Genomic DNA, 22,456 nt, shown 5'->3' with positions numbered 1-22,456 from the left:
GATTTACAAGGAGGGAAAACAGTACACCTCTCTGAACAGTGTCTGGGAGGCTGTGGTTGCTGCTGCACGCAATGTTGATGGTGAACAGATCAAAACACTGACAGAATCCATGGATGGCAGGCTTTTGAGTGTCCTTGCAAAGAAAGGTGGCTATATTGGTCGCTGATTTGTTTTGGTTTTGTTTTTGAATGTCAGAAATGTATATTTGTGAATGTGGAGATGTTATATTGGTTTCTCTGGTAAAATAAATAATTGAAATGGGTATATATTTGTTTTTGTTAAGTTGCCTAATAATTATGCACAGTAATAGTCACCTGCACACACAGATATCCCCCTAAAATAGCTAAAACTAAAAACAACCTAAAAACTACTTCCAAAAACATTCAGCTTTGATATTAATGAGTTTTTTGGGTTCATTGAAAACATGGTTGTTGTTCAATAATGACATTATTCCTCAAAAATACAACTTGCCTAATAATTCTGCACTCCCTGTACTGTTTCTATCAGCATTCACTGCAGTCACCTTCTCAATAATTTCCTTTCCCCATCATTCTAGTACAAGTTCATCTTGATTTCATCTGTCCAAAGGAAAGGATTGTATTTTTCCCCAGAGAAGACCTCTTGGCTCCGTAAGAGGTTTTCTGGCTTTTTCAATTTTTAACTCCCTGCTCTTGAGTGTAACCAGTATTTGGACCTTGTTGTAAACCTGTATTCACATTCGTGAAGGAATGTCTTGATTGTAGACAATGACAATCATAGGCAGATGGCTAGATGTTGTGTTTTTCTGAACCAAAGAAAGAGTACAACAAGCATCCACTTTAGTTGTCTTCTGTGGCCAGTGCATTCCTGCTTTTTAGGAATGTACCACATCTCTGATATGGTCACTGCTAAAGTTCTTGCTTGCTCTCTGATAGATTTAAGTTGGTTTTTAAGCCAAATTATGGCCTCCTTCATGCGCATCAAGATCTCTGGACCTCATATTAAGGATTCAGGGGACAAGGTGCCAAATATAAGTTCAATCCTTGAATCACATCTGAATATTTTATCTGATTACTTTATCATGCAATGATGAGAAAACAGGTATCACCAGGTCATCAAACTGGTTGCAATACTTTTTTAAGACCCATTTGTTAAATTTAAGCAGTTACATATTGTTTGATTTCTTTTGTTCTTCCCAACATTACAATTATTAATCCATACTAGGTTCACAGCTACATGTGCAAATAAAAACGGTAGAAAGATGAAGATGAAAATCCCATAAACATTTTTTCTGTTGTCATTTTGTTCAGCCACTACATTTCGCAAACCCACCCACCCATCACGACAGAAATCACAACCATCTCATTGTTTGTAGAACCATCACTTGTAAATATGCTTTCTTTCAGGAAATAAAGACAAAAAATGATCTTGCATGAAGATTTTTGGAAACCTGGCACCTAATTAGGACCTGATTCCTCTGTCACCTACCAATAACAGGCTTCACACGATAAGGGTGGAATGTGCGTCGGGTTCAAGCTACCAAAGTGAAGCCGTGAACAAGATGAGAACCCTCATCAACTTCCCAATATTTCAACATATTGGTTGTTGGTCCTACCTTCCAGGCAGTCAGTGATTTGCTGCTATACACAAATTACAAGTTTTACAAAAATGTCTTGTTCAGTGTTCACTTTTTCCTTTGAGTACATCTTGTTATTTTCACTAGCAACAATTGCTATCCCAATTGACATTGAAGTCATTAATGGATGAACCTCGCCAACTAAACTAGGTAGTATTAGCTGATAACTTCCCATCTCCACTGTTGGGTTTCGATCATATATTAAAAATAAAATAAAACAAGATGGCAACAACGACAAATGCCAAAATCAAAGCCCAAACTCAATGGGGAGGGGTGACTGTGAAGATTTTAGTCAAATTTAGTCATTCCTGTCATTTTACCTTTAAATGCCCATAGCCTAAAAGCCACAAATTTGCATTCAGACTGGGTTAGACAATAATGTATGTGAAGGATTTTGTGTACCAGTTAAGCCTAATAAGATGCTGATGTTTTCCCTGGCTTGGTCACCCTGGGTTAATGTTCGAACAGCACAGTGCCTACAGTACTACTGAAATAGACAACCACGCAAACTGAAAAATTTCACCTTGCCAAACAAACAAAAAGCAAAAAAAAACCAACTAGTAAACTGCTCCATACCCTGCAACACCCTTATTTGCCAGAACACCATTCTTTAAAAACATAGCCTAATGGTTATTTTGTCCATGGTGACATTTTGACATTTAGGCAGCCACAGACAACCACAATATTTGTACACCAAATAAATTCAGTTACATAAAGCTAAATATTACAATCTGCTTGAGAAAATGAGGTAAAAAAAAAAAAAAGCAAAAAAAAAGCCCTACATGGTTTAGTGTATATAAAGATGCATGTTCACACTTTGGATTTGAAATGCCTAGTATGCTGTCGTACAGGACTGGAGAAGGGTTTGTATGGAAAGAGCTTCACTACGCTAGTATTCCTCCACAGTGGATTAAAAGAAGTCATCAACAAATACTGTAAGGAATAACGTGTGTTCCTTTATGTTTAAATGATATATCAATAAAATGTTAGAACACAGAGATTATGCATTTACAAAGTTTTTGCCCAGTGGCAGGGAACAGTCTGATTCCTCTTTCAGGGATGGGTACGGGTGTCTTAACTCTTCAGATGATTTGGACAGGAGCAAGTAGGAACAACACAAACTAGAAAACCACTGCCCATGGGTCATGCTGTAGTCACCTTGGAAACCGATATGGAGCAGCACGGGAGGATCTGAAAAGCCAAGAGTCTAGATGATTAAGATTTTATACCAAAACAAAATATGAAAAAAAAAGAACAATAACACAACCTTGTCTATGCCTTTTCCCCCCCTTTTTCTTTTTTAAGAAGCTTTTAAAAAGTTTAAGCGATCACAGAAGATTGCATTAAATATCATTTGTCCAATATTTCTATTATCCCTCCTCTGCACAAACCACTTCAGCCCTACCTCTCTATGTCTCCAATCAACCTGAGCAGTTTCTTTTGATATAATCATTTTCTAATTTCTCATCACTCCCAATGAAAACCTTAAAATGTTTTCAGCTCTGCCACCTCCCACCCAGCCTCCTTTTTGTTCATGTCAACATTTCAGAAACATACACCATAGCTGGTCGCTTTCTCTGCACTGCTATCCTTCTGTCACAAGTCACCTCTGTTGCTCATCCCTACCCACTCCACTCTGCCTGCATTCTTCTCTTCACCCCTCTTTTGGACTCTATGACACTTTAAATGGTTGATCTGAAGTATTTAATTTAATTTAGTCTCTCCAGTGTATACCTCCATTTCTCCAGGAACACTCTCATCTGCTTTCTATTCCCACTACAGATCATAACATCACATACCAACCCTACCTTTAACCCATCTGTCACTCTAATTGCGCTCCTTCCCACTGTCTCCTCATATATGTCCTGCACATAGTTCTCTCCCACTCCTCTGCCCATCACCCTTGATCTTGAGAGTCCGTAACAGTATTCTTCTCAAAGAAGCATCTTTTTTATCCACCTCTACGGCAGTTCTTGTAAAGACTGAATGCCCCTGTGGAGGTGGTGGTGTTTCCCATTATGGGTGAGAAGAAGCAGTTGTGCATGTGTCATTTTGGACACAGGTCCCACCTTTCAGGACAGTTGGATGTAGATACCACTGCAGATGACACATATTTGTCCCCATGCAACTGGAAATGTGGTCACAGAATATCTTCTCCATCATGATTAGGCGTGGGTTTAAAAAAAAGTGATTTTCCAGATTCAAATTGGTTTTAGTTTGAATAATGCGATATCGATTCATTAAATCCTGAATTGATTTTTAAATATAAATGCATTTTGCCAGAAACGCTAGAAATCTCAGGTTAAAGCTCGAAAAACTACTTACACAACCGCCAAACAGCTAAAACAGCACGTAAAGGAAGTAAACGGATTCGGCACAAAGATGTAAACCCACTCGACGGCATGTATGGGGACTTGCTGTCAAGTGCTGAAAGCCGACATCTCACATGAAGCTGCAGGTTTCATCACTCTCTGACCAAAATTCACTGAACCAGCTGCAAAGGAAGATCAAAACTACGCTTCATGTTTGATAAACATCGTCATTAATTCCCTCTTACTTTTGCTGCTTTGCTTCCACCATGATAAGATCGCACCTGCACAGCTCACTCTCTCCAAGTGTGTTTTGAGACCAGTTTACAATTTTAACAAAAAAAAAAAAAGGATCTCTTGTTTCTGTATTATTCACTCGCTTATTATGCACCGGTCTACCGTTGTGTTCAGTGCCATCAGCCGCTGTTTTGCTTTTGTTTGTTTTGTTCTGCTGTTCAATACTGAAGAAATGTAAACTTTTACAAGTTATGCCCAACTTGTAAAATGCTTAGCTATGTCTCCAATAAAACTTCAGCACTTCACCAGCATCAGTTAATGTTCATATGTTGATTCATGGTTTTCTTCAGATTTTGATCTATTGCAGAATATTTATCTGCCATAAAAAGCGAGGCCAGAAAAATCTCCTTTAGATTTTTCTATGTTTTATCCTCAGTTACCGTCGCACAAGTGTCAGCTTTGTTTTTTTATACATACCAATATGTTTATCAGTACATATCCATATTTTTTTAATAATATTTATGACTGTCTGAGTCAAAATTGAATCGAAGCTGGATCAAATCAGTTATAGAAATTGAAATCGCTACCCAGCCCAAATCATGATGCAAGATATATAAAGGGGCCACTATACATAGACTCATTTAAGAACTGTACAAATAACAAAAGATTATCTTACCATGATATTGGCTCACTGCGTTTTTCAGTTTCTTCCTGAGTGTTTGCTCTTCTAGGCTGGCCATCTTCCTCTGGACACACACAAAAGTAAATGAACAGTTACATGTGCACCTAAAAAAACTTAAAAAGTGCTTTCTATCCAACATTCACACAATGTCATACTCCGATTGATGCATACAAGAGCAACTCAAGGTTAGTATCTTACTCAAGGATGTATAACCTGTGATTAGTAGAAGACCTGCTCTACCTCCAGTGCAAAATTTAGGTCGGGTTAGGGTTAGGGTAAGACGGACAACAGTGTTCCCAAACAAAGGCAAAACAAAATTGGCTACTCATTTTTCATTTCATTTGAATGTGTTTCAGCAAGGGTAAATGTATTACAGTGCTGTGCAAAAGTCTTGAGCCACCCATAACTTCTCTATATTGTGCTGGGGAAATGACAAATAGGTGTAGAAATGTATTTAAATAAGTCCCAACATAATTGGAAATGCAGTATACGTATAAGGTTACAATTGTGTTTGTAAAATTCTAACCAGCTTGAAAGTCAATATTTGGTAAGATCACTTTGTTCTTCAATATTGCCTGAACCTTTCTGGGAAAGCTTTCTTGTAATTTTTCCAGGGAATAATTCTTCCAGGGTTTTTGAAAGATATTCCAAAGTTCTTTGGATGTTGGCTTCCTTTTGTTCCATTCTCTATCAAGATGATGCCACACTGCTTCACTAATGTTGAGTTTCAAATCAAATCAAATCAGTTTTATTGTGTGGATGCTGTAAAGCCTCAAAGGCATTCACACTATTGAATTCCTGTTTCTCTTTATTCTTTATTATTCTAGTTGCTTCCGTACGTTTTTTGCTGTGGAACTAGTCCCACAGTTTTTATCCGATTTTCGCTGTTCAAATCTTAAATTCTGCTATTTCTGCTAATGACTTTTGGTTCTCATAACTTCTATACTTTTTGAGGCATTGAATTTTTTTTGCAATATTTTTGCCCATTGAAATGAATGGAACACGTTATCAATGTGGTCACTTATTTCTGCTCGCCTGGCTGAGCTGTGTTATAGCTCAGTGAGATGAGCACCAGTCCTCAGACTGGGAGGTCCGGGTTCAAATCCCGCTTATGGCAACAATTTTTTAAGTTATCAGTTAAACTTTTTTAACTCTTTTCCACACAAATTTCAGCTTCTTTACCCCTTTTCAGCAAAATTTTCAGTTTTTCACCCCTTTTCAGCACAAATCCCACCTTTTTAGATGTTTTAAGCAGAAACCTGTTTTCAGCAGAAATTCTGCTGATTCACCTCTTTTCAGCGCCACCTTCTGCTTCTTTACCTCTTTTCTGCAGAAATTCTGCTGATTCACCTGTTCTCAGTGGAATTTTAAGTTTTTTCAGCTGTTTTCAGCAGAATTTTCAGATTTTTCACCTATTTTCAGGGGAATTGTCAGTTTTTCACCTCTTTTCTGCAGAAAGTTCAGCTTATTCAACCGTTTTCAGTGGAATTTTCAGCTTTTACACCTCTTTTTAGTTATCTGAAAACCAGTAGCTCAGTGAGATGAGTAGCCACCTTGAGACCAGGAGGCCTGGGTTCGAATCTAGCTTATGGAAGCACAGTTCAACTTTGTCATCTCTTTTCAGTACAAATATCAGCATCTTTCCCCCTTTTCAGCAGAATATTTGGCTTTTCACCTCTTTTCAGCAAAAAATTCTGCTTCTTCAACTGTTTTCACCATAATTTTCAGTTTATTCACCTTTCAGCACATAGTTGTGTGGATGCCCTCAAAGGGCTTCCACACTATTGAGTTCCTGTTTCTCTTTATTGTGTGGATGCCCTCAAAGGCATCCACACTATTGAGTTCCTGTTTCTCTTTATACTTTATTATTATTCTAGTTGCTCCGACCTTTGCTGGTTAACTACTCCCTCAGTTTTCAGCCGATTTTCATCATTCAAACTTTGAACTGCTCCGCTCCCTCTGCTGAAGCATGCTATATCTTTTGGTGCTCATAACTTTTATACTTTTTCAGATATTAAGCTTTTTATACCAGTTTTTGGCCCATTTTGCTGAGTGGGACCACATTATCAGTGTGATCACAAGTTTTGCTTGCCAGGCTGAGCCATGTTTTAGCTCAGTGAGATGAGCTGCTGTTCTCAGACTGGGAGGCCCGGGTTCAAATCCCGCTTATGGCAACATTTCTTTCAGTTAACAGTTAAACTTTTTTAACTCAATTTCAGCTTTTTCACCCCTTTTCAGCAAAATTTTCAGTTTTTTCACCACTTTTCAGCACAAACCCCAGCTTTTTTCAGCTATTTTCAGCAAAAACATCTTTTCAGCAGAATTCTGAAAAGAGTTTTGCAGAACTCTTTTCAGCAGAAATTCTGCTGATTGAACTCTTTTCAGCAGAATTTTCAGCCCAAATTCTGCTTATTCACCTCTTCTGCAAAATTTTCAGCCTTTTCTCCTCTTATTAGCACAAATCTCAGCTGTTTTCAGAAAAAACTCTTTTGAGCAGAAATTCTGCTGATTCATCTCTTTTCAGCGCAACTTTCTGCTTCTTTACCTCTTTTCAGCAGAAATCCTGCTGATTCACCTCTTTTCTGCAAAATTTTCAGCCTTTTCTCCTCTTATCAGCACAATTCTCAGCAGCTTCTGCTCATTTCAGCAGAATTGTCCGTCTCTCCACCTCTTCTTTGTGAGAATGAGTTTGACTCATTGAGAGTGACTTTGGCTCAGTGAGATGAGTAGCCGCCGTGAGACTATGAGGGCCAGGTTCGAATCCTGCTCATGGCAAAAAAAATTTTTCACCACTTTTCAGCAACAATTTCTCTGTCTTTACCCCTTTCAGTAGAATTTTTTGCTTTTCACCATTTTTCAGCAAAAAAACTTCTGCTTCTTCACCTGTTTTCAGCAGAATTTTCAGTTTCTTCACTGCCATATAACTTTTTGCAAGTTTTCAACTTTTTCAGCTTTTTCAGCAGGCAACTTCAGCGTTAAGGCATCCACACAGCATTTTCGCAGGAAATGCAAATTTTTCTAGTTCTTTATACTTTATTCTTCAAGTTGCTCCGTTCTTCGCCGCTGAACTACTTCCGCAGTTTTTGTGCTATTTTCTCAATTCAAATTTCACAATATTCAGCTATTTGTGCTCATTCGTGCTATATCTTTTTGTACTTTTAACTATTATACTTTTTAAAATATTAAGCTTTTAATGCAGTTTTTTGTCCCATTGAAATGAATGGAAAACTTCCACAATTCTGCTAAAACTTGCTTGTTTTTGAAACTTAACTACTTCCTCATACTTTCACCTAGAAACTCCATTCAAAGTTTAAAACGTTCTCAAATTATTGGGCTATTCCTGAGTGATTCAGCTTTTTCATATCTTCTACCATTTTAATCTTATACCTCTTTAAGTTTTCAGTTGCAAAATTGTGATTTTTCAGAAAATACATGCGTTGCTATGGTTGCTATGCAATTAACTCAGAGTGAGCGCTGGTCTGTTCTGAATTTTCTCTTCATGTCTGAACAACTTCTTGCTACTCGCTCAATTTCCACTCAACCCCCACAAATTATACATCAAAACGTAGGTATTTTTGCTGGCTTTCAGAAAATGTCACTATCACTGTTGTGGAAGTTACAGATTTTTATCAAATTGCCTCATAGCAACACAAAGTCCTAAAACTCTCCACAGAAAGTCAATGGAGAGTCTGTTCAAAATCAGCGCTGGGACTCTCTAATGAGAGGCATTTTCAAATCGCCATATCTCTTTAACAAAGCAAAGTTAGGACATGAGGCTTGTGCCAATATACCTTCAGACACTGCTGACACTCACAGTGGAAGCAGTTTTTACAATTATCTTACCGTTGAGCAATGAATTACGTTTGTTTGAGGGGTGGAAATCTGTCCTCCTCTCAGTTTTCAAACTCCGAAAATGAAGCCATTTCTTCTCTCGTCATATCTCCGCGACGGAGGTACAAAGAACAATGAAAATCGCAGTCAAAATACACCAAAGTCCGCTGATTCACCCAGTACAAGAATTATGCTGCTAGCCCTCCTAGTTTTTGAGTTACACGACGTTTTGTAACTCCAAAAAAACGGCGTTTTTCGCCTCTCACCGCGATCTATTTCTGACTGGTCATCAATCTGGTTTTCAGGTGGCGCAATTGGTAATGACACGGGTCTGCAGCCCAAAGGTCGTGGGTTCAAATCCACCTTGGTCAATATTTTTTTTTCCACTTCAAATTTATACACTATCACAGACCTGTAATTTATATTGCTAATTTATTACAATTCTGCAAAGTTTTATGATTTTAGCAGCTTTTCTAATATGGACCTCAGATTCTTGTTAACGCTCCATGGCAGAAATACATACAAGTACACAGCCTGATGAAGCAGACAGAAGTAGTACCTCTGATTGGTGGACTGAAATTGAGCAGAACCAGGTTGTTCTGCCTCTTTTCAGTAGAAAGTTTAGCGTTTTCACCTCTTATCAGCACAAATCTCAGCCTCTTCTGCTGTTTTTATTAGAATTCTCAGCTTTTTCACCTTTTTTCAGTTACGTGAGAACCAGTTTAGCTCAATGAGTAGCTGAAAAGTTCCAGCCTCTTCTGCTCTTTCAGAAGAATTTCAGCTTTTTTCACCTCTTTTCAGCACAATTTTCAGTTTTTCAGCTCTTTTCAGTAAAAATTTCATCTCCTTCACCCCTTGTCAGCTACAAGTTCAGTTTTTTCAGTTGTTTTAAGCACAAATTTCAGTTTCTTCACCTCTTTTCAGAACAAAGTTCTCCTTCTTCACCTCTTTTCTGATAATTTCAGCTTGTGCTCCACAGTGCACATTTTTCCTCTCATCATATCTTTGTTTGTGACCAGACCTCATTTGGCTCAGAGGGTTGAGCAGCTGCCGTGAGACCCGGTGGCAGAGGTTCGAGTCCTACCTGTGATAGTTGCTACACATCTTCTCCGCTTGCATGCACTCTGCTTTCCTGACACGCTTCAGTGTACCCTTACACATAAAGCCATCTTCAGCAAGCACTTCTGTGTCTACACCTCTTTTCAGCAGATAATTCTGCTTTTTCAGTTGTTTTCAGCAGATTCCAATACAAGGCATTCACACAGCATTTTCGCAGGAAATGCAAATTTTCTGGTTCTTTATACTTTATTCTTCAAGTTGCTTCCGTACGTTTTTTGCTGTTTAACTACTTCCACAATTTTTGTCCGATTTTTACCATTCAAATTTTAAACTATTCCGGTATTTCTGCTAATTCCTGCTATATCTTTTGGTATTTTTTGCTATTATACTTTTTAAAATATTAAGCTTTTTATGCTTTTTTTTTGTCCCATTGAAATGAATGGAAAACTTCCACAATTCTGCTAAAACTTGCTTGTTTTTGAAACTTAACTACTTCCTCATACTTTCACTTAGAACAACCATTCAAAGTTTAAAATGTTCTCAAATTATTGGGCTATTCATGTATGATTCAGCTTTTTCATACCTGTTACCGTTTTCATCTTATCCCTCTTTAAGTTTTAAGTTTCATCTTTGTGATTTTTCAGAAAATACATGCGTTGTTATGGTTGCACTTGGCTTTGAGTGAGCCACTTGTCCTTTTTCAATCTTCTCTTCATGTTCGAACAACTTCTTGCTACTTGCTCAATTTTCACTCAACCTCCACCAATTATACATCAAAACGTAGGTATTTTTGCTGGCTTTCAGAAAATGTCACTATCATTTGTGTGGGATTTACAGAATTTTGGCAAATCTCCTCAGACCAACACAAAGTCTGAAAACTCTCCATAGAAAGTCAATAGAGAGTTTGTTCAAAATCACCGCTGGATTTCTCTAATGAGAGGCATATTCGAATCGCCATATCTCCTTAACGAAGCGAAGACAAGACATGAGGCTTGTGCCAATATATCTTCAGACACTCCTGACGCTCACAATTTAAGAATCTTTTTCTCACCTATTACCATTTGGCCATGAATTGCGTTTGTTTGAGGGTTGTCCCTCGCTCAGATTTCTTCAGCTTTCAAACTCTGGAAATGAACCACTTTTTTCTCTCGTCATATCTTTTTGATAGATTTCTACAGAGACCTGAAAATTTCCATGGTTGTTTACCAAAGCCTGCTGTCTCTTACGGTGAAAGAATGATATCAATGCTCCAAATAGATTTAGAGTTACAAAGCATTGTTTGAGGGCAAGTCAAGGCAGTTTTCGCTTCTCCTCTCCTCAGTTATGGTGCATTAGAAGTCATATATCTTTAATAATTCATATGTTAATTATAAATGGTCAACATTTGAAGATTCCCCCATCTCTTCTGAACAAAAACAGTGTAAGAATGACCATTCTAGCCCCTACGGTTAGGAAATTATGGCCATTTGTTTGAGGGGAATCCTCATTATGAGAAATAGACTGCAAAAATCATGTCTCTCTCTATGCTGCGTGTGTGTAAGCAGGTGCACCTTTTTTGGCGGGAAAAAGTACACAGCCTCTCTGATTGGTGGATTCAAATTGAGGAGCTCACAGCTGTTTGACTGACCTAGACACATGCTGTTAACAGCCCCTGTGTGTGTGTGTGTGTGTGTGTGTGTGTGTGTGTGTGTGTGTGTGTGTGTGTGTGTGTGTGTGTGTGAGCGAGAGAGAGAGAGAGAGAGAGAGAGAGAGAGAGAAAGCCTTTCTATGGGATCATCTCATTGTAAGATTCAAATTCAATATATTTAGACTGGTTGACTGAATTTGATCTTGTGTATGTGTCTCTCTGTGCATGTGTGTTTTCATATGTGTCCATATTTGTGATTGTGTGTATCTGCAGGCTGTTATAATTTTTTTTGCAGATTATTTTTCATTGAACAAGTATATTTGAGAGACCCTTTGCATGCTCAGCATTTTTCCAGCTGTCCATTTTGCTTTTCCAATTTTTCCATTTAAGTTATTACTATTGTGCTAAATCATAGCATTTCTGCTGCTTTTTAGTATTTCTGCTAAATCATACTGTTTCTGCTATTTTATAAGATTTGTGCTAAATATAGTATTTCTGCTAAAACATAGTATTTCTACCAAATATAGTATTTCTAATAATCATAGTTTTTCTACCAAATCATAGTACGGTATTTCTGCTTTTTATAGGATTTGTGCTTAATATAGTATTTCTGCTAAATTACAGTATTTCTGCTATTTTATAGTATTTGTGCTAAAACATAGTATTTCTACTAAATGTAGTATTTCTGCTTAATCATACGATTTCTATATATTTCTGCCAGGTCCCCAGGCAGCCAATCCTCTGTGAGGACTGAGACATTCAAATTTACATATCAGGGCCTTCATGGCTTCCCAACCAGCCAATCATATCTGAGGGCTGAGACATTCAATTTTGCATATTGGGGCCTTCATGGCTTCTAAGCCAACCAATCATCCATGTCATATATCTCTAAAAATTCATATTTCTCTTTTAAATAGACAACACTTGAAGATTCTCCCATCTCGTCTGAACAAAACTGTATAAGAATGACAGTTCTAGCCCCTACGGTTAGGAAATTACAGCCATTTGTTTGAGGGGAATCCTCAATATGAGAAAATAGACAGCAAGAACCGGTCTCTCTCTCTGTTCCTGCATGTGTGTAAGGGTGCACCTGTTTTGGCGGGAAAAATACACAGCCTTTCTGATTGGTGGATTCAAATTGAGCAGCTCCAGGCTTTTTGACCCACCTAGAAACATACAGGAAACACTGTTTGTACAGCCCCTGTTTGTTCACTTGCTGCTGCTGCTGCTGCTGTCTGTCTGTGTGTCTGTGTGTGTGTCTGTGTGTGTGTCTGTGTGTGTGTGTGTGTGTGTGTGTGTGTGTGTGTGTGTGTGTGTGTGTGTGTGTGTGTGTTTAGTGAGAGAGAGAGAACCCTACCCTTTTTTGGCAGCATCTCATTGTAGGATTTAAATTGAATATAGTTAGACTGGTTGACTGGATTAGATCCTGTGTGTGTGTGTGTCCCTCTGTGCATTTGTGTTTCAATATGCGTCCATATTTTTAATTGTGTAAGTTATTACTATTCTGCTAAATTATAGTATTTCTGCTACTTTTCGGTATTTGTGCTAAATACAGTATTTCTGCTAAATCATACTATTTCTACTATTTTATAGGATTTGAGGTAAATATAATATTTCTGCGTAATTATAGTATTTCTACCAAATCATAGTATTACTGCTAAAACATAGTATTTCTGCCAAATCTTGATAGTTCTGCTATGTTATTGTACTTGTAATTAATTATAGTATTTGTGCCAAAGCATAGTATTTCTGCCAAATCTTAGTATTATTGCTAAATCATAGTGTTTGAGCAAAATCATAGTATTTGAGCATATTCATTCTATTTGTGCCATAGCATAGTATATTTGCTGAATCACAGCATTTCTGCTATGTTGTAGTATTTGTCCTAAATCACAGTATTTCTGCAATGTTTAGGTATTTTTGGTTAAATAAAGTATCTCTGTAATCTTATACCATGTTTGCTGAATTCCTGTATTTTTGAGAAGTTATCATGTTTCTGCTAATTGACAATATTTCTGCTAAGTTCTGCTAGGTTATTTTATTTCTGCCGAGTATTATGTTTTCTTTACATTATTGCAGTTCTGCTAAGTATTTACATTTTTGCTAAGTTCTTATGCTTCTGCAAAGTTATTACAATTTTTTGCTACTTTTTAGCTTTTTCAGCTATTTTCAGCAGACAGCTTCAGCGTTACAGCATCCACACAGCATTTTCGCAGGAAATGCAAATTTTTCTAGTTCTTTATTCCACTATATTCTAGTTGCTTCCGTACATTTTTCGGCACTTAACTACTTCCTCTGTTTTTGTGCTATTTTCTCCGTTCAAACTCTAAATTGTTCTGCTATTTCTGCTAATGCCTGCTATGACTTTTGGTACTTATTACTATTATACTTTTTAAAATATTACACTTTTTTCCTTTTTTTTGTCCCATTGAAATGAATGGAAAACTTCCACAATTCTGCTAAAACTTACTTGTTTTTGAAACTTAACTACATCCTCATACTTTCACGTGGAATAACCATTCAAAATTTAAAATGTTCTCAACTTATTAGGCTATTCATGAATGATTCAGCTTTTTCATATCTTCTACCGTTTTAATCTTATCCCTCTTTAAGTTTTCAGTTGCAAAATTGTGATTTTTCAGAAAATACATGCGTTGTTATGGTTGCTATGCAATTAACTTAGAGTGGACACTGGTCCTTTCTGAAATTTCTCTTCTTGTCTGAACAACTTCTTGCTACTTGCTCAATTTCCTCTCAATCCCCACAAATTATACATCAAAACATAGGTATTTTTGCTGGCTTTCAGAAAATGTCACTATCATTGTTGTGGGAGTTACAGATTTTTTTTCAAATCTCCTCAGAGCAACACAAAGTCTGAAAACTCTCCATAGACAGTCAATGGAGAGTTTGTTCAAAATCACCACTGGAATTTTCTAATGAGACGCATTTTCAAATCGGCATATCTCATCAGTGAAGCAAACTTAAGACATGAGGCTTGTGCCAATATATCTTCAGACACTCTTGATGCTCACAATTCAAGAATTTTTTTCTCACCTATTACCGTTTGGCCATGAATTACATTTCTTTGAGGGTAGGAAATTCATTCCTCGCTGAGATTTCTTCAGATTTCAAACTCTGGAAATGAGGCACTTTTTTCTCTCATCATATCTTTTTGATGGATTTTAACAGAACCCTGAAAATTTCCATGACTGTTCACCAAACCCTGCTGTTTCTTATGGGGAAAGAATGATTTTGATGCTCGATATAGATTTAGAGTTACAAAACGTTGTTTGAGGGCAAGTCAAGGCAGTTTTTGGTTCGCCTCTCCTCAGTTACAGTGTATTACAAGTCATATATCTTTAAAAATTTATACTTTAATTATGAATTATGAAGACCTTAAGATTCCCCCATCTCTTCTGAACAAAACGGTGTCAGAATGACTGTTCTAGCCCCTACAGTTAGGAAATTATGGCCATTTGTTCAAGGGGAATCCTGAATGTCAGAAATACACTGAAGAAGACTCATACACTCTCTCTGTGTCTGTGTGTGTAAGGGCTGATTACAGCAGGTGCAGCTAATTTGACTGACCTAGATATACCAAGCTCAGACTCTTAACAGCCCCTGTTCACTTTACACTCTGTGTATGTGTGTGTGTATCAATATTTGTCCTATATTAAAGCATTACTGCTAAATCATAGTATTTCAGCAAATCATACTATGTGTGTTAAACCATAGTATTTGTACCACATCATAATATTTCTACTAGGTTGCAGTATTTTTGCTGAATCATAATATTTCTGCTTTGTTATAGTATTTGTGCTGAAACATAGTATTTGTGCAAAATCATAGTACTTCTGCTAAATCATAGTATTTATGCCAAATCATACTATTTGTACTAAATCATAGTATTTGTGCCAAAGCATCGTATTTGTATGGAGTCATAGTATTTCTTCTAAATCATAGTATTTCAATCAAATCTCAGTAGTTATGCTAAAACATAGTATTTCTGCCAAATTGTAGTATTTGTGAAAAAAAACATAGTATGTCTGCAAAATCATAGTTTCTGTTATGTTATAGTATTACTACTAAGTCATAGTATTTCTGCTTTGTAATAGTATTTGTGCTAAAACGTAATATTTCTGCCAAATCATAGTATTACTGCTATTTCATAGTATTTGAGAGAAATTGCAGTGTTTCTGCTAAAACATAGTCCATCCATCCATCCATCCTCATCCGCTTTATCCGAGATTGGGTCGCGGGGGCAGCAGCCTAAGCAGAGAAGCCCAGACCTCCCTCTCCCCAGCCACCTCCTCCAGCTCATCCGGGGGAACACCAATGCGTTCCCAGGCCAGCCGTGAGATATAATCTCTCTAGCGCGTCCTGGGTCTGCCCTGGGCCTCCTCCGGTGGGACATGCCCGAACACCTCACCCAGGAGGCGCCCAGGGGCATCCTTGTCAGATGCCCAAACCACCTCAACTGGCTCCTTTCGATGTGGAGGAGCAGCGGCTCTACTCTGAGCCCCTCCCGGATGGCCGAACCTCTCACCCTATCTCTAAGGGAGAGGCCAGCCACCCTTCGGAGGAAGCTCATTTCTGCCGCTTGTATCCGCGATCTCGTTCTTTTTCGGTCACTACCCACAGCTCGTGGCCATAGGTGAGGGTCGGGACGAGATCGACCGGTAAATTGAGAGCTTCGCTTTTACACTCAGCTCCCTCTTCACCACGACGGACCGGTGCAGCGTCCGCATCACTGCAGCCGCAGCACCAATCCGTCTGTCGATCTCCGGCTCCCTTCTCCCATCACTCGCGAACAAGACCCCGAGATACTTAAACTCCTCCACTTGGGGCAGGAACTCATCCCCGACCCGGAGTGGGCACTCCACCCTTTTCCGGCTGAGAACCATGGCCTCAGATTTGGAGGTGCTGATCCTCATTCCCGCTGCTTCACACTCGGCTGCGAACCGTTCCAGTGCGAGCTGGAGGCCCTCACCGATAAAGCCAACAGAACCACATCATCCGCAAAAAGCAGAGATGAGATTCTGAGGCCACCAAGTGAAAGCCCTCCGCCACTTGGCTGCGCCTAGAAATCCTGTCCATAAAATTATGAACAGAATCGGTGATAAGGGCAGCCCTGGCGGAGCCCATCACCCACCGGAAACGAGTCCGACTTATTGCGGCAATGCGAACCAAACTCTTACAACGGTTGTATAGGGATCGAATGGCCCGTAGCAATGGGCCAGACACCCCATACTCCCATAACACCTCCCACAGGACACCCCGAGGGACACGGTCGAATGCCTTCTCCAAGTCCACAAAACACATGTAGACTGGTTGGGCAAACTCCCATGCACCCTCAAGTATCCTTGAGAGGATAAAGAGCTGGTCCAGTGTTCGCGACCAGGGACGAAAACCGCATTGTTCCTCCTGTATCCGAGGTTTGACTAACGAACGAACTCTCCTTTCCAGCACCCTGGCATAGACTTTCCCAGGGAGGCTGAGGAGTGTGATCCCCTGTAGTTGGAACACACCCTCCGGTCTCCCTTCTTAAAGATGGGGACCACCACCCGGTCTGCCAGTCCAGGGTACTGCCCCTGATCTCCACGCAACATTGTAGAGGCGTGTCAACCAGGACAGCCCTACAACGTCCAGAGCCTTCAGGAACTCGGGGCGGACCTCATCAACACCAGGGGCTCTGCCACCGAGGAGTTGTTTAACTGCCTCAGTGACCTCGACCCCAGCTGTGTTTTAGCTCAATGAGATGAGCAGCTGTTCTCAGAGCGGGAGGCCCAGGTTCCAATCCTGCTTATGGCAACTATTTTTTCAGTTCACAGTTAAACTTTTTTTTAACTCTTTTCAACACAAATTTCAGCTTCTTCACCCCTTTTCAGCAGAATTTTCTGTTTTTTCACCCCTTTTCAGCACAAGTCCCAGCTTTTTCAGCTGTTTTCAGAAAAAAAACTCTTCAGTGCAACATTCTCCTTCTTTACCTCTGTTCAGCAGAAATTCTGCTGATTCAACTCTTTTCAGCAGAATTTTCAGCCTTTTCACCTCTTATCAGCACAAACCTCAGCATCTTCTGCTCATTTGAGCAGATTTGTTAGTTTCTCCATCTCTTTCTAATTACGTGAGAACCAGTTTGGCTCAGTGAGCTGAGTAGCCACCTTGAGACCAGGAGGCCCAGGTTCGAATCCTGCTCAGGGCAACATTTCTTTTCAGTACAAATTTCAGCTTCTTTACCCCATTTCAGTAGAATTTTTGGCTTTTCACCACTTTTCAGCAAAGATTTCTGCTTCTTCACCTGTTTTCAGCAGAATTTTCAGTTTCTTCACCGCCATACAAGTTTTAAAACTTCTCATCTTTTTCATCTATTTTCAGCAGACAGCTTTAGCGTTACAGCATCCACACAGCATTTTCGCAGGAAATGCAAATTTTTCTAGTTTATATAGCACTTTTAAAAACAACAGCTGTTGAACAAAGTACTGTACAGTAGAATAAAACGCTATAAAATTTTAAAAAGAAAGTAAAATCAAAGATAAGAGGGCAAGACACTTCACCTACCGCCTACTGGTGATGGCCAGAGGGGCCGATTGCACGATATGGCAGCCTCGCTTCTGTCAGTCTGCTCCAGGGCAGCTGTGGCTACAACTGTGGTTTGCCTTCACCAGTGTGTGAATGTGAGAGTGAATGAATAGTGGAATTGTAAAGCGCTTTGAGGGTCTCGAAAAGCGCTATATAAATGCAATCCATTATTATTATTATTATTATTATTATTATTATTATTATGAGAGAAAAATAAGAATAAAATAACTAGAAAGCGAAAATTTCAGAAGAAATTTTAAGTGTGCCTATGCCGCTGCTAATCAGTGTAGTTTGCCATTCATATGGCTACAGAGAGCAAAACTCAGAAGAGCAGCTATACTCCACCATGAACTATGGCAAAAACAAACACCGTACACGCTTCACAGATGACAGCTTACAGTTTTGTGTAAAGATGAAGTTACTTCGTACAGAGCCGATTTGCAGACGCTGTGCACACAGGTTCATGAGCAGAAGTCCCATTGTACCACGGCAGATCTGACAATATTTGCATGAACACGCTTTGAAGCATTACGTTATGGACCACTTTTCACACATGGTTGGTTTACCCACACAGCCGGCTGTACCTTTTCAACTCACAGCCCGACACACACCCAAAAAACAGCCGAGAGAGCACAGACTACGCCCGAGAGGCGTGATTACACGTGATTGCAGATGCCGCTCAGGTGGGTCCACCTCCCCTGCAGCGGCACTGCAGACCACGCCCCGCCACACACATCAAACACGTAAAATAAATATTTATGCACTATTGCATTCACTTTTTGTCTTTTGTTATTTTTACACAGTGTTCTGAATGATGAACAATGGTCTACAGCCAATCTTGTGTATTATTATACAAACTTGTAAGATTCAGATAACTTTTTAATAAAAGCTAAATATTTTATATGAGAGTAAGAAAGAAAAGTATATCCTTGTGTCCACCTTTCTCTGTTAATGCCCTACCTGGCCCCCTGGCAAAAGCTTTGCTAGATCCGCCCCTGCAGTTACCAGCTGTCAGCTACACAAAAAAGGAGCTTGGTCTTTATTTGTCTCTCAGAAACAGTTCATAACTTCCCTTCAACTCATTCATGTCACCTAAACGGTAAACCTGTTTCTCCATCACCAGTTCAGCTCTGATGATTCAGTAAGGACATCTCCTGGTTTGGACCAGCCCTTTTGTCAGCTGTGGCTCCAGCAAACATCAGCTGATACTAGAAATTAAAAGCAAATGAATTCTAACAACAGCTGATCAAGCTTAAACGTGCTGCTGTTGTTTAGCGCGATAAACAAGTGCGAAAAGCCGATCATTGATCAGTTTCATGATTGAAGTTTCAACAGGCGAGAGAATGACAGGGGAGGATTCCTAAGGACAGAATAAATCATAATAATTTCTCTGAATGTGGGACGATTCCGTTTGTACGGCAACTCCACGAACTAACCCTTATGAATAAAATAAAGTTCAACGTCAGTAACTTAGCGCACACAGCTGTATAGAAACTCCCATCGTGCTAGCTAGCACGCAGTACGATTGTAAAAAGTCAGCACAACGAAAATAAACTACACCTAAACTCGGTTTATATCTGACCCAAATAGAGTGCAGTTCATAACTTCTTACCTGAAATTCAGTTCACCTCACGCCTTAGGTTTCCCTGATCCACGACTGAGCTCCACGTTAGCAACCACCGGTCGATCGGCGGTCGCCTCGCCGCCTCGTATGTCTCGTTCGCGGCATGTCCTTTCTGTCACACACCGGTGGATAGCTGCCCTCTGTTGTAGCTCCACCACCAAACAATTCAGTTATTTTTTCCACATCGACCAGCATCATCGGCCCATATAAACAAAAAATAAGTCCAGCTAAAACACAGACCCTTGGCGAGCGATCGGGTGAGCGATCGGGTGGTGAAACGAGAGTCAGCTGCCTCACTGTAAGCCAAGCCTGGGTGCTTTTTCATGAAGGGTCGCTAGCAGCGCTAGCTAGCTATGCTAGCGGCGCTAGCTAGCTAGCCGGCTAGCCGGCTATCAGCAACTCGTAAGAGAACTGTTGCTAATATGGGATATCTTGATAAAACGAGCAGATATTTGAAGTTTACACGTCTACATTCTCGCCTGAAAATATCTTAAAAGTTTATTTTGTGACCTAGAAACACGAATAAAAGACATAAAACGAAGACGTGTCCGCCATTGTTTAACTCGGCAGAGGTGTGCTATGAATTGTGGGATATGGAGTTTTCCACCAAGCATACGCCCTTGCGGTTACCGTAACTATTCAATGGTTCGCGCAACCTTAAAACTTCTAATGGTTCCTGAAAGCAGCGACGCTGTGCGCGCCATTGATATTCTCGTCATTACGGTATCCAAATAAGGGTAGAAAGGCCATACCACTCCCGGCATACCACTAGAGAGAGCCAGCACACCACAAATAAAGTTTGAAATTTGTTTCAATGGGACCAAAAGATGGAGCCAACACACCACAAATGAAATCTGTTTCTATGGCGCCAAAAGAGGAATTGGCCTAAATTTGCACTAAAATATTAATATTTAAAAAACTATAAAAGTCATAAACACCAAAAGTCATACCATACTAGTCCAGCTCCAGCTGCACAAAATGATATGACATATGTAACCCTTGTGTCAAAACTGTGCGGCAGATAAGCGCGGGAAAATTTTCACTAAAATATTAATATTTATGACTTTTATAGTTTTTTAAACACCAAAAGTCATAGCACACCATTCCAGATCCAGCCGCACAAAATGAGGTAACATATATGAAGCTTGTCTCCAAACTGCGGGGCGAGTTAGGCTGCAAAATTTCAGGCGGAAACTGAAGAATAACTAGAAAAAGTTTGCATTTCCTGCGAAAATGCTGTGTGGATGCCTTAACGCTGAAGCTGTCTGCTGAAAAGCTGAAAAAGCTGTATGGTGGTGGAAAAAAAAATGCCGCCCTGAGCAGGATTCGAACCTGGCCCTTCTGGTCTCAAGGCGGCTATTCATTTCCCTGAGCCAAAGTCATTCTTACAAAGAAGAGGTGGAGAGACGGACAATTCTGCTGAAATGAGCAGAAGCTGCTGAGAATTGTGCTGATAAGAGGTGAAAAGGCTGAAAATTTTGCAGAAAAGAGATGAATCAGCAGAATTTCTGCTGAAAAGAGGCAAAGAAGCAGAACGTTGCGCTGAAAAGAGGTGAATGAGCAGAATTTCTGCTGAAAAGAGGCAGAACAACCTGGTTCTGCTCAAATTCACCAATCAGAGCCAGAGGTGGGACCAAGTCATTGTTTTGCAAGTCTCAAGTAAGTCCCAAGTCTTTATCCTCAAGTCACAAGTCAAGTCTCAAGTAAAGTCAAGCAAGTCAGAGTCAAGTCGTAAGTCAAGACAGACAACTTTCAAGTCAAGTCCCAAGTCCGAAACTTTGAATTTCAAGTCCTTTCAAGTCTTTTTTTTAACCCTCTGGGGTCCCGGGTATAACTGGCCGTTCTTGACTACTTTTGATTTTACCTCTATATTTCACCTTTAAAATATGTTTTTCTTGCCTTGTTTGGTATCATTATTTACAGCACAACCTCAAATATCTGAAATTTGAGTTATTTTTTTCCATTTTGGTATACTATGTTAGCACAGTTGATCTAAATTCAGACAAAAAATTCAGAATCCGAGTAGAAAAAAAGTTATATTTTTTTACATGTTTAACGAATCATTTTCATAACTTGAAATGCAAATAGAAATTGTACATTTCTAAAAAATTATGCACAAGTTTTGCAAACAACAAAGTTATATGGTACTATTTACCTAAAAATACAGAACAATCAGGTGTGCTGCATCAAATAAGAAGGCACACAAATTATTTGTGCTAGTCCAAAAAAAAATGTAGTTTGTGTTCAGTATAAGACAGAGGAGAACACCACAGGCCTAAACCCTGCAGGTCTGACAACTGGAGGTGCAACAGTCCAGTTTTCTATGTGGGAACAGCGTTTACACTGGAATCTGCCTTTGACAGCTTTTTTAGATCAAATATGAAATTCAGCAGTCTAACCGACACACAATACAAAACAATAACTACACAACAAACTAACTATAGCCTCCAAACACGCTAAACGTCACTAATGTCTCACATATGAAAACTCTCTCTCTCTCTTTCTTTCGCTCGCCCGCTTTCCGTCGTGGGTGTCACTCCTAAAAACTTCCCCTTCTCCCTAAACAACCAAATGTCCCATGTTACCTTATCATTTTTTTGATTGGCTGACATGGTAAACTCTAACACCAATAGGGAAGGGGTGTTTTTTCTTTTTCTTTTTTCACTCGCAAGTGGAGAGTGTATGCTAGGCTGTCTGTAGAAAACGCCGTTTTTGTCTAGCATCCCTGTTGAGAATAACCTTTGCAAATAAACAACAGCTAATAACATAAGATCAAAATATTTTATTTGATGTATTGACATAAATGACAGAAGAAAAAGGCCATGTATAGCAGGACTACTCAATTACACACTAAGGTGGGCCAGATTTTCTAACCAAAAAAAATTCCCTGGCT

At 39.4% G+C, this 22,456-nt stretch overlaps 1 protein-coding gene across 6 annotated transcripts in view; it reads right to left on the bottom strand.

The window, feature by feature from the left end:
* Positions 1 to 371: 371 nt before the first annotated feature.
* Positions 372 to 22,456, bottom strand: part of cuedc1b (CUE domain containing 1b) — a 52,379-nt gene continuing 30,294 nt past the window's right edge. For all 6 annotated transcript variants that reach the window (XM_039622615.1, XM_039622614.1, XM_039622619.1 and 3 more), the window contains 2 exons: positions 4,838 to 4,907; positions 372 to 2,806 (listed from right to left, as the gene is read on the bottom strand). In XM_039622615.1, the coding sequence (XP_039478549.1) occupies position 2,806; positions 4,838 to 4,907 (71 nt within the window). In that variant the 3' untranslated portion in view covers positions 372 to 2,805. The remainder of the gene's footprint in view (positions 2,807 to 4,837; positions 4,908 to 22,456) is intronic.

The sequence above is a fragment of the Oreochromis aureus genome, linkage group 14 (genome assembly GCF_013358895.1).
Source record: "Oreochromis aureus strain Israel breed Guangdong linkage group 14, ZZ_aureus, whole genome shotgun sequence".
NCBI classification, from domain to species: domain Eukaryota; kingdom Metazoa; phylum Chordata; class Actinopteri; order Cichliformes; family Cichlidae; genus Oreochromis; species Oreochromis aureus.
The sequence above is the reverse complement of the archived record's forward strand: the minus strand, read 5'-3'. Positions and strand labels throughout refer to the sequence as shown.